Source organism: Pavona decussata, unplaced genomic scaffold (assembly GCF_977016875.1).
Source record: "Pavona decussata unplaced genomic scaffold, jaPavDecu1.1 SCAFFOLD_161, whole genome shotgun sequence".
NCBI lineage: Eukaryota > Metazoa > Cnidaria > Anthozoa > Scleractinia > Agariciidae > Pavona > Pavona decussata.
In genome coordinates this window covers 4,106,628-4,120,106 of record NW_028145572.1, presented here as the reverse complement: position 1 = coordinate 4,120,106, position 13,479 = coordinate 4,106,628, and the positions used below count along the sequence as shown (strand labels likewise).

General features: G+C 36.7%; 1 protein-coding gene across 1 annotated transcript; it reads right to left on the bottom strand.

Moving 5' to 3' along the window:
- Positions 1–2,724: 2,724 nt before the first annotated feature.
- Positions 2,725–12,896, bottom strand: LOC146464908 (synaptobrevin homolog YKT6-like). Its single transcript, XM_085129236.1, has 8 exons — positions 12,701–12,896; positions 11,546–11,628; positions 9,237–9,337; positions 7,918–7,976; positions 5,277–5,322; positions 4,340–4,405; positions 3,436–3,537; positions 2,725–2,961 (listed from the first exon to the last, which is right to left on the bottom strand). Exons 1-8 carry the CDS (start codon positions 12,799–12,801, stop codon positions 2,926–2,928), a joined length of 594 nt encoding a protein of 197 aa, XP_084985362.1. The 5' UTR covers positions 12,802–12,896; the 3' UTR covers positions 2,725–2,925.
- Positions 12,897–13,479: the final 583 nt, after the last annotated feature.

Here is a 13,479-nt window from a genome sequence, read left to right as displayed (position 1 = left end):
CATTCCCTAGTTAGGTATTTGGAGTGTACAGTACTCTCTTACAGAGTTAAAAGGTTTTGTGTGCTTGAGGGACATTTTTGAGGCATAACACATGGATCATGTTCTAATCTGCTTGAGATGTAAGTTTATACAATGAACTGTGTAAAACACGCATTTTGATTGGTCTAGAGGAGTGTGTGATTAGAGTATAGACGCACGATTGACGTCATCGGGTGGTGTGACCAGCGCACGTGATCAGAGTCTAGAGTCCAGCCAGAGTGACTGGTCAACAAAGTTTTGCAAACTGTTTTTGCGAGTAGCGGAAAAACACAGGCAAATTTTCGCAGGAAAGGAAAACTGTCCGATAAAAAATTGAACAAAGACCGTTGAGAGTGACCTCAGCCAGGTTAAAGAAAAATAGAACTTTGTTGTGACGTGAAAAGGAAGCAAATATTTGTCGAAATATGTCGCCAATAGAAATCCGGTAATGGCTAGTAATCGATTACAAATCGCAGTGAAGCGACTTACATGCTGTAATATTTTGGGGTCAGGACTTCCTTCTGGAATAAAGGTTAGTTTTGAAATATTTTTAGTGAAATTCTTTCGGGTTATACTCTAATTTAGAAGATCACAATTGCATTTGTGTAGTAGTCTAAAACTGAGTTTGCTGGAAAGTTTTTGACTCAGCTCAGGCAAAGCGATGCTCGCTGACGAAATGTGTTGAAATGTCTTGGTTATTGTATAAAACAAATAGATTCCATTTTGCCGTGGGTCTGTACTCTGATAACGCACAGAGGACGTCAAAACGTGGTGAGAACATCAGTCACGTACTTCTTTGTTCTCACCACGTTTTGACGTCATCTGTGCGTTATCAGAGTACAGACGCACGCAAAATGGAATCTATTTGTTAAATAACACATTTTTAACCTGCCATACATATCGGTACATCTCTTATTGTGGATGCTTAACCCTTTAGGCTCCAAAACAGACCACCAACTAATTTCTCCCTTAATCAAGCCTGCATGAAGACATCTCCCATAAAACAGAAGGCATCTGCATGCATGCTATTATTGATCAAGTACACAGGCCCTCTGCAGAAATATAAAGAAAATGATCGCTCAATGGTCTTACAACCAATGCTACCAATTTTTACCATAAGAAAATAGTTAACAAAACAAACTTCAGGTATATGCTGCCAAGTTTAACCATGAAATAAAATAATTAATTATAAGAATATGTCTATATCAGAGAACAGTAAGGAGACTGTGTGTTGATATATTGGAAACTTGAGTTGCAGGCTGGAGAGATTTGACTTCATTGCTGTTGACAGCAGGATAATTATTATGCGCAAATCTCAGGCTCACTGAAAGCAGTTTTAACTTCATGTATATCCTGGAGTATTGATTTTGTGTGCCATGCTCAAGCAGCTGGACTTCTTCAACCTTAACGGACTGAAGCACCTCTACTCTATCAAGATACATATTGAATGTTTATCCAGTTTGAGAAAGAAAAGCACACACAAGGAAAATAAATGTGTGAGAATAAGGAGATCTTGACAGCATAATAATTTATTATAAAGAAAGTAAAAGGCCTACAGGTTCTTGTCAGGAGATTCATTCTCAGTTCAAATCTGAAACCTTATGAAGAGATCCGACAAAATTAAATTTACATGTAACTTTACTGTTTACAGAAAAAAATTACTTAACTACCGGTAACCCTTCTTGCCTTATATTTTACTTAGCTTGGACACATTAACTGAAGGGCTGGGGGGTAAACCCAGCTTTTGTCATTGAAATCATTTTTTGTTTTAACTCAGATTTGCCTCATTTTTTGGCATAAGGTCAATAATTCAACCCCAAAACATTGCCCCTTATTTTTCTTCTTGTTTCAGCTGTCATTTGAGAGAAAAATTCCCGTTAAAGACATTCAAGTTTTTAATAAAGTTGTATCCTTTATGAAGAAAAACTAGGAAGGGCAGTGAAAAAGCAGGTGTTACCTGGGAAAAACACCAGAACCTTATCCATGAAATTTTCACCAAAATGACCATTGCAATAGGAAGAAAGGATATGGAGCTATGGTTTCTGGAATTAATGTCTATTGTTGGGCATGAGCAAAATATGAGGCAAATCTGAGCAAAAATAACGGCTTAAAATTTCACATGAGATGCTTAATAATTTTTATGCTCTCCGCCCTTAACTGTACACTGCTACTTTTAGAAGTCAAAGGTACATTGCTGTAGAGTGATTTTACATTCTTTGAAACAAAAATTAACGGTACCAATGTCTTGTTGTCAGGTCTGGAGATGGCGAGATTTCTATTCTTTCTTACACGTAGCTCCTTAAAAAGGCTGTGTTTCTTCAGATCAACAGCCATTCATTGGTATAAAGGATAAAGATTAACTTGATAATAAGTCAAATAGGAAATTAAGCCACAGCAAGGTTTCTCATTACTTTGGTGTCCTAAGGTTCTTTGCCTTGTACACAAAGTATGACAGATGGAAAATATCAGACATACCAATGTCACTAATCATATTGATAGAGATGATTAATCATCAAATTAAACAAAACAAAAATGGGAATTGACATTGATAATAAGAACATAAATAAATAATTCCTATACGGTAATTATTATTGTCTTGTACCTATTTCATGTGTTTAAAGAAATCACTCAAAAGGTGGATGTCTATTGTCATACCCAGACATTACTTTGTTAATACATTTGACCAGTTTGTATTGCGAGAGAACATGCATGAATGGATTGCATACAGTAGATGTTAAGCACATGTACATGTTTACAATGTAACTTTTTACATTTTATGCACACCATTCATACATCACCTCCTGTTTAAACATGTCCACTATTAACACTATTCAAGAAAGTAAAAATCCACTCAAGTTACTAATTCTATGTACAAAAATATCTGCTCTCTTTTAATGATTCCATAGTTCACTGTATACAGCAACATGAATTTGTTTTTCTTGCCTATAAGGGAAAAAGCAAAATTAATGTGCATTAGTAACAAGTAGTATAATAATTTTATTATGGACAAATCACGACCGTACTGCACTGCTAGAGATATGGAAAAAGTTGAGTTTAGGATAGGTTGCTTTTAAAAAACCTACAGTCAAATTGTATTGAAAATACATAGATTGCTGTAAAAAAATAAAAATTTATCATAATAATCTAATTAGAAATGCCCTTTACTATAATGTATAATCAATAGTAACAATTTATTGGTTAAGGTTGTTTTTCTTTAGCGACAGTACAGTTCATTGTAATTGTAATAAATTTAACAAAAAATTAATATTTTAATAGTCATGTCTTAGGACAGGGCACGAGTGCCCTGCTAATGGAGGAGACTGTTTGGAATTTCAAAATGTACATGGAGATAGCATGTAACAGAAATATTAGATATTTGTTTTATGGTACATGAAATTGAGTGAACATTTAACTCACAGTTTTGTAGAAAGCTTTTGATTGTAGAGTTAATCCTTCTGATTTCTCTACAAGGTCATCAAGGTTCTCTCCCCTCTTAAGTACCTCTCCAATTGTATTGTGCTGCATACGAGAAAGTTGAAAATTATAAATATTTCAAAATTATTGTAACAATGAGCACACTACTTAGGTACAAGAAGAGTAAGGACCAATTTATACATATACATGACTGTATGGTACATAGCATATTATAGTGCGTGCTGTAATAATTAATAGAAAGAGAGGCATTTTAGGTTTCTTTAACCTCACCTATATTGTTCTTGTGACTACTTGTATACAGCTATTTCAATTAACGTTGTCGGATCAAAATAAAGCTAAAAGACAAGACCGCAATGTTTTGTGGGATTATTTTTTATGAACAATTTCATCAAAATCGTCCCTGCACGTGCAGGTCATTGTACAGCTAATTACAACGTATTGTTTTCTCCAGGCATGACTGATTTTGATGAATTTACTCATAAAAAATCCCACGTAAACTTTCGGTCTTGTCTTTTAGCTTCATGCTTTCATCCGACAACGTTAGTTGAAATAGCTGTATCAAGCCACAAAAAGAAAAGAGAGGTGGCTGGGTGGATACCATTACACAATTATTCTATTACATTATTAACTCAGTTGATTAATGTGGATTGTACAGGGTATATTGACTATAGTAGAAGTACTGTTCTTAACTGGAGTTTGGTATCGAATGAATGAAGGAGACTGGCAGACAGTAGACTTGAGCAAGAACCTTATGCACTTACAAAGTGCATGTTGAGACCCCACACCCCTCAGGAAAAACCTTGATAGGGTTGGTCTCTGAATTACAAGCATGTAAAAATACAGGAACTTCCATTATCTATTTTCATTTACTTCTATTTAAACTTACCAGTACTATTCTTGTTTCATCCAGTTCTGCTTGTACTTTTGTCATTGGATCTGCTTGTCTTGGATTCTGCAGCAAATAAAAGATTTGTTCAGAGTGTTGCTGACGCATGGAAGAATATTACAGTCTATCATCATCATCATCATCATCATCATCATCATCATCATCATCATCGTCGTTATTATTATTATTATTATTATTATTATTATTATTATTATTATTATTATTATTATTATCATTACTATTATTATTATTCATTATTACTATTATTATTATTATTCATTATTATTATTCCCATGGCCTAATTAAGGTCCCTTGACTTGTGGTGGCTACATCAATCTTATTAGTCCAGGTCTTCAGTTTGACTAAAACCTTTCTTAAAATCCTAGCTGATTATTATTATGACCATTCTTAATTAATCACTTTCCCACCCTTCCTCACATGTCCAGACAACTCCTTTGACCCGGTCCCTGGATGGGATACTTGTACCTCACAGAGTTACCCTAAAACATTTTGTGAAGTTTAGCACTGACCATTCACACATCTGTGAGAGAGAGAGCGAATGTAGAGCAGAGTTTCTTGTCTTAAGCAAACAACACAATGTTGAGAATAGGAGCTGGATTCATAAATTAAACTACCTTAGGGTAAGATACATGTACGTATGTCCTTAGTACTGTTGAATATAAAGGCCTGTTGTTTAGAACAAAACTAAGAGTGCACCCTTAGCTTGGCTGGGTTCAATATGGCTGTAGCAAAGTTCAAATTGCCAATATTATTACGAGTCACGACACTGCACCACCTAAGGGGACTAACAATAGAAGAGGAAGGTGGAACCCTCTGGAAACACTCAGACACTTTTCTAGGCTTCAATCTGGTGGCCTTTTGAGCACCAACAATGATTTACAACCTTGACTGACTAAAAACGAACAAGATTGCATACCTGGTAGTCTTCCAAATATTTATCACATTCTGGCCAGGAAATTGAGCTACCAAGGAAAAGAAAAATAAAGACAAAAACTTCAATCATGATAAATCCTGCCATTTTCTTCCATTTTCACAACCAGTAATAAATTATTTCAAATGCACCTGAAGCCTTTCTTACAACAACCTCCATGACATTTATGTTAAAGTGCCCATATCGGAATTTTTTTTATTTTCTTATCTGAATCTAAACATCACCCTAAGAACTTCAGTGAAAAAATTTTTCGATTTGCATAAAACGCGAATTTTTTATGAATTTAATAAGACGTTCAAATTTGCCGCCATTTTGGCCCACCATTCGCATTAGTCTCCTCTCGGTTTAGCAAGAGCTGTGACGTAGATTCAGGAACACGTGACTTCAGCCTTTCTCTGGATCTCACTGAAAACAAGTCGCGGTATTTCTGCACGTTTCTCGAAAATGCCGGAAAGATGTGTTGCAGCGAGATGTGAAAACATCCAAGACGAAGCGAATGGAATAAGCATGCACAGGATTCTTTCCTTTGGCACCACATGCCCGCAAAGACTGAGGAGGCGAAAGAAATGGATCGATTTTATGCTGGAGCGGAGGAAGATGTGGACGCGCGCCTGGAAAGACCTCGTCCTTGTGCTCGATGCACTTCAATGACGAGGATTTCACAAGGCTGATGAATTCAGGTTTAAACTTAAAACGTGAACTGAAGTAGGATGACATCGCGTTTGTGTTTATCCTTTAAAACAGCTAAGCGAAAGGAAGACGAAGACCAAGAGCCACCTTCGAAAAGGAGCAGAGAAAAGCGAATGGTAAGCTTTCGATAAATATTCACACCCGCTTGTGACATTCTAAACGTTGTAACCTTCTGAGGTTTATAGTTTGACCTCACTGTTAACTCAGTCGCAAGTTTTATAAAATATGGCGTAATTGTTTTGGTATATATTCTCATAGATCGTGAGATCAGCGAAGTTTCGTTGAGACCAAGCTCTCAAAAAATACTAGCACAAATGCTACCACTGATGTAAATAGATCGATGCGAGAACAGTCGCACTCGGCGAACACAGAAAACATTGTAAACCACGATTCAGATAAGGTAGATAAACTGCAGCAAGAATTCAATGAGCTCAAACAAATATTGTACACACATGTGTTGCAGAATTCTGCAAACAATAAAAGTATAACAGCGTTATCGCTGAAAACCTAACCACCACAACGGGGCTTCAAAATAAAAAAGGGCACAAAACAAATAACAAGCGCAAAGAGCGCAGAAAAAAATTGGCTAAAAAACGGATTGAGACACAAAGAGAAAAACATGAGAAATTCATGAAGAATTTTTCAAACAAACAACTTAGCGACAGCCTGTTAGCGTTATTTCTAAAGGGCTCAAATTTGTCCTGACACCGGTGACAGACACGAATTACATTAGACGCCAACTCTTGCTAGACTTCGAACATTTCGCAAGACATATGCGCCTAAAAGATACAATGGATTTCGTAAACTGTGGGACAGTGACAAAAAGGAAATTAACCTGTCATTGGACAAGCTAACAACTTCCATCTTACAATTAAATTTACAGCCGAAATTTCAGAGAACGAGACAAGCTATTATTATCACAGTTCAACACGTGTCCTTCCTGTAGTTCCGCGAGAACAATGTCGCTAGTCAGCGCTTCCCAATTGCCTCGAGTTCCTTGCAGCAGTAGCACTCGCTGATATTTGCTAGTAGATCACGGCTACAGTTACCACAAGTACATCTACATGGAAAATAATTCGTTTGAATGTATGTGAGTACTTGGCCATAGTTTTGACAGATGATAATGAAGAGCGCGTATGCAAAATGCAAGGTGAGAACTTTACCATCCACTAACACGCACTCTATTCTCCAAGCGTTTTGTTAAATCTTCCTCGAGTCGTCGCTTCTCCTCTTGTTCCTTGCGATATCTTTTTAGATATCTGCTATTGTCTCGTCCGCGCACGGTTCGAGTGTATCATCATCTTCACTCGTATTACTTGTTTCGTGGACGCCATCTATCGCCTCGAAGTTGTCCTTCGACGCTTTCAAATTCGTCCTAGCTGCTTTCTTCAGCGGTTTGCTCACTTTCCGTGTCAGATAAGTTTTCTGCCATGGAATATACTTATTTGGAGCTAAGTTTTTCCTTCCTACCAGTGAATCTGACGATTTTCTTTCTGCCGCGAATGTACTTTACTGAAGGTCAAGTGAGTGCATAGACTCGAGAGTTCCTGAATGTACGTCACAGACCATGTCACGTGGCCCTATTGTGAGCCCGTCGGTATTCTCATCAGCGGGGCGGGTGGACCGCAATAAAATAGGATTTTAAAGATTTGTAAAATTCATAAAAAATTCGCGTTTCATGCAAATCGAAAAATTTTTTCGCGGAGGTTCTTCGCGTAATGTAAAGATTCAGATGAGAAAATAAAAAAAATTCCGTTATGGGCACTTTAAGCAAAAAGGAAAAAGGTTACGGTACCAGTCATTACCGGGAATAATCTACCTTAAGGTTTGGGGGTGAGTCTCTCCTTTTTGGAAAAATTATGAAACTTGATGCCAATAGTGTAACTTGACAGTTCATTCAAGCTGACATTTTGCACATTGCGTGATGGCTACTTACTTAGGCTGTGCTGTTTTCCAAACTGATGGTGAAAATTGTTTGGTAAAATCCTCTAAAACCTAGCAGAAAACATATTACATGAAAATTAATATTGCCTTAGTTAAAATTATGACATTTTAAAAAAAAGGGCACCCAAGACTTGCTCTACCAATGATTCTACCAAATACTTATTATAATGATATCAATGAGTATTAATTGATGGATAATCAGCTGATTAGTTATTGATTATTGCCAATAATCAATCATTAATCAATGATTAATCAATGGGCCACAAAAATTTATAATGGTAATTGAACTGAGTGGAGTGCAATTTGGTCTGAAATCATACGCGTGATTTCAAAATCGAACGAGCGCGCAGCGCGAGTTTGATTTGAAATCACAAGTATGATTTCAGACCAAAATTGCACGACACAAAGTTCAGTTAACACTTTATTACACCTATTTTGAAATCACAGAGTTTTATTGTCAATATTAATATTCTTTTTTTGTTAATTCATTTCCATTTTGATGGGCTAAAGAAAGGATGCGATTTAGAGCAAAAAATGGTGCAATTTGGGAATAAATCGCACTGTTGAGAGCCAATCAGATTGCAAGGATCACCAGTGATTTCAAAATGGGTGTAATAAAAGCCATCAATCAGTCATCATATGCATTAATTAATCACTGATGCTATTGTGTGGCTACAAATGAAATTATTTTATCAAGTGTTATAATCAAAAGTGAAATTGAATGTCACATGCACGAGTTTTAGCTTTATTAGTTCAGCAGAACAACACTACTGAAGCATGTACACATACACACTACTAACTCGGAGGGATCTGTCTGCAACACGAGGGCAAGGAAAGTGGCTGTGTTTGCCGCTGTACCTGTGAATTTTAATTTTGATGTAGCTGCTTATGACAGCAGGCTAAGACAGAGCAGTATTTCTTTGTTGATAAACAGATACTGCAGGAATCTCCCACCATTTAAAAGGTCCTTGTGTAACTGGTAATCAACCAGTCATCATTAACATCAATGCCTAATCCATGAGGCCAATAAGTGATCAAAAGGCCACAAAAGTTTACGTCTTTGATTAGTCATCAATTCCTTGTTGATCTTTGGCAATAATCACCTGGTTACTCATTGATGTCATTGATCATAGATTAGTTACAGTGTATGTCTGGATTTATTAAATGTTTTATTTTCTTGAACAAATATAATAACTGCAATAATATATTGGGTTCTACAGTGTTGCAATTGCATAAATTAAGTCAAAACAAATGTATAACGGCAACTTTTTCTAGTAGATTAAGTTTAACTGGGATGCTTTCAACACTTACTTTATTTAAAAGAGTGAAAACAACTCTTTGTGGATATTCAAGGTCTGACACAATAACACCTCCTAATAAATCTGATCTCACAAAGACATGGCAAACATACTCTGCAAAAAAGTCAAAACAGTTGGTGATCAAAACCATGTACGGCCACAGAAATGAGATGGAACTCAAGGTGGTCCAAGATGGAACTGACACTGTGTTAAATGGGAGTAGTCTGTCGACAAGCTTCAAAGTTTCTTCTGAGGCTTAATCCATCTTGCATAATGTCTGGTGACTTGCAATGCTGCTGCTTGCATGAGACACTTACATGTAGTCATGCATACTCCAGGAAAGCAAGCCTGTTTGTGAGCTAAATTCACCCACCAACTCAGAATGGATGCCAGTCAAACCCCCCTGGACAAAACTATTGCCTTTATAGACAATTATTTGCCCCCAATATTGAAATAATATTATTAGCTTCATAACCTAAAGGGGTTGAGGAACTTACCATCTTACATTTATATAAGTGGTAATAAGTCTCAATATTAGGTTGCTAGTCTTCTAGGGGCCATCGTCAGATTGGACTCCTCTCAGAACTGATCTTAAGATATCTAAGGGTTGGGTTTTTCACAAACCAAGATGAAAAATAGAAGCCTTAATATCAACATAAAGATTCTCCTCACTGTTTGTATGTATTTCTTATGATACTAGTTGAGAGAATTTATTTAGTTTGTTTAAACATCAAGACTATTTTTGGTGATAATTTTCTTTATTCTCATAGCTTGGACATGTGCATTTGATTAATAATAATAATAATAATAATAATAATAATAATAATAATAATAATAATAATAATAACAACAATTCAAACATATTTATACAAGATTGCTGCATCAGTTTTAAGAAGAAAACTGCTATCAATGAGTAATCAAATTTATGCCTTAACAAGATGCCTGCTACACTGGCATTACGCGTGATGCTGGGGATGATTCATTTATTCCAACTGTATGCTTCGCCGATTGATAAATCTATCCTTGCTAATGGAATAGTTTGAGTCACAACGATCGTGTTATGTTGTTTCCCTTGTATTACGCGACCCAGACTTTCACTGGAAATTTTTGAAATTCCATTACGATAACGTAAGCTTCTCAATGACCTCTTTTCAGTCTCGTGTCGTGGTCTAAGACTGTCAAACAAAGCACGATTCCTTCGCCAGGAACTCACCAATTTCCACCGTTTTAAATGTCGGGTGCTTCTTAGAAGTTATTCTTTCGATTCACCGCTTCAAAATGGTGAAATTTCCATTTGAAAACGGCACACTTGAGTCCAGAACATGTTAACAATATGGCGCCAAATTTAATCCGGATTTGATAAATAAATCAAATGATGCTTTGACGTCACACAGGTAGGGGTGAGTGGGTCCCCTCCCTCGCGATATAAGTGACAAAAAAGGATTTTGATTGGCCTTCTTTTGTTGAAGACAATCAGGACAATACATCCCGAGTAGGAGAGGGGATAGTTTAATGAATAAATTAATGTACACATTTGTAGCTACGAGGAAGAAAAAAAAAAAAAAAAAAAGAAATCGACTCGTTTTTAGACACGGTATGCCCCTTCAGGACATCCCGCGTAATAATGTCTGGAGAAATTACAGACTAACAGTGTAGATGTTGGTGACTATTTGGGCTTAAAGGGTCGAGTTTTGAATACCAGCCCTCTTAAATGGTACCACCAGAAGATAATTTTCCTGCCTAAATTATGCTGGTTATTTAATGCTGCACTCCCTTACATGCTGCAGTCACAGCACATGTCACAGTTCATGGCAATTTATTTTGTCATTTTTTGCTTGCTGACAGCTTACTGCTTCCAATGTGCAGATCTAGAAAATATCCATACTTCCCCCACAGGTTTTTTGTTTTGCACCCCCTTTCCCCCAGGAAATTCCAGTTAAGCTTCATACTTTGCTTCTAAAATTTTGACTTTTATGACCCTCCTCCCCCTAGGAATTTTCTGATGACCTTCCGTGGGGTGGGTATGGATTTTTCCTGGAACTACACAACAAGTTTTCTGCTTCCAGCCCCACCCTCCCCTCCCTGTATGGTAAATGGTTGCCTTTGGACTGATTGTCTGTATGACTGCACTGGGTGGTGGCTGCTCACAGGGTTACCACTTCACTTGGCTTGTATATCCCACAGCTCTACCAACCTTTCACGCACAAACCCCAAGCATATCTATCAGAGATGAGTTTACCCTCTATTGTTACAATTGCATAATCCTTTCGTGAGGTACACATTATCCAGGTTGAAGAAAATTTCCAAGTCTAATAATATTACCTTGTTCTTTGACTGAAGCTCTTTCATTTGGTCTTGTCCTCTCCACAAGGATTTGACTAGTGAACTGCATGAATTCTTTTACGCTGAAATTTGATGAGTGTATGAGCAACATCTTTTTATTTTCAACTGTTAGTGTAAAGATTATCAACAATATTATTGAACTTAATGTAAAGTGTCTTGCAAGAACTTAAATTTTAGTCTACATGTTTTCAATGACGAGTTTTTATTTCTATGGATTACATTTATAGACACCTAGGATTCTGTAAACATCTTGCACAGCTTGGGCAAAAATCCTGACATAACCTCACTACATGTACATGATGTACTTTCCAAGAGTCAATAACATTGCATATTTTTCTGGATTTTCTAATATCAACATGTCCTTGATGAAAATCTTGTTTTACTCTGTCATTCATTGTTCATTCCATGCCGGATTTGTTGGCACGCTTGCTGGAATTATTATTCACACAAAAAAGTTGCAATTTTAAAAGCGTTTTAACATACAGTTCCCGTGTTTTTCCTTGGGTTCTCTGGTTTTCTCCTCTTCTCACAAACCAACATTTCCAAATTTCATTCGATTTGAATCTGATGGTCATGAGTTTATCAAGACTGTTGAACATCACACTCAACAACATATTTACAACAACAATAACAAATATATTTGGTTATTTGATTTACCCTTCATACAGGGTGTAGACCGCCTACGAACAGACTACATTCTATGTTCACAAAAAGGAAACTAAACATTAAATTATAATAATAATAATGTTCACTGAGCTAATAAAGCGTTATATAATGTCATGGCCAATAAGAAAACTTAATGCAGTTTCACGCCACTACACTGATTTCAATGAAATATGAAGTATATAAATATTGACTTTAGGAATTTGGTTTACAAGCCAGAAACGGTATTATATGTAACTCTAATACGTTTCATTCGCCTTTGATGGGGTCTCAAATTCAAGTTTCTGTTTACTAATACCATGGTCAATATTTTTCACAAGGCAACTAAATATCAGGGGGTTGATTAAAATCTTGGATTTCATTATGACAGGTACTTAGGGGCACAAAACAGTGCGAAAAATAAGCTTGATTATTAAGCTACACGGCCTCTGAACACGGCCGATCGTGACTGTTGACTAAAACCTAATGTACCTTGATCTTTGAAAATAGCCAAAGGATTGAAGATCGTAGGCTGCAACTAACGTCTTTGACTTCTCATCTTTGCGTATAACACTAAGACCGTATAATTTCATCCTTAAATTTGGTGTAAAACAAAAAACACTGATTTCATTGAATATATGCTATCCAACTCTGTTCTTGTTCACACACGACCCATGCTTTGTAACCTCCCTTTTCTACGAATGACGTCACCAACAAACTGCTATTTTTAGAACTAAAAACCGGAAGCTGATGGACGGGCAACAGCTTCCGCTTTAGGGACGACAATTTACATTATTGACTTAGTTTTGCGTTAATAAACAGACACGCCAATGAGAAAAAAAAAACTACCAGAGCTTCAGTTGTGACGTGGATTTGTTAACGTGGCCGTCCTTCAGTTGGCGCGCCGGCAGCCGCGCCGGGAAGTACTTGTATTGCGTATTGGTGACCTAAGCTTGGCTACCAACGATGATTCCGCAATGCGCCACTGTAACTAAAGTTTCGTTGGCGATAATAGAGACTAATAATCTTTGCAGGAAGTGGAATTGCGAGCTTACACTCCGTATTCCAAGTAATGTATCCAGAGCTTAAGTATTCTGAGGTATCAATGAGCAGAGTTTTATACCTAAATGGATTTTATGATCATGCGCTGATGATTTAGTTGATGATTAACTGATTAATCTAAGGAATTAAAAATTCGGGGCGGTTTAGAGGGCAAACCGCCATGTTGCATTTTGGCTGTTACGCCTTTCTTGATCGATTTCAAGTCCTTT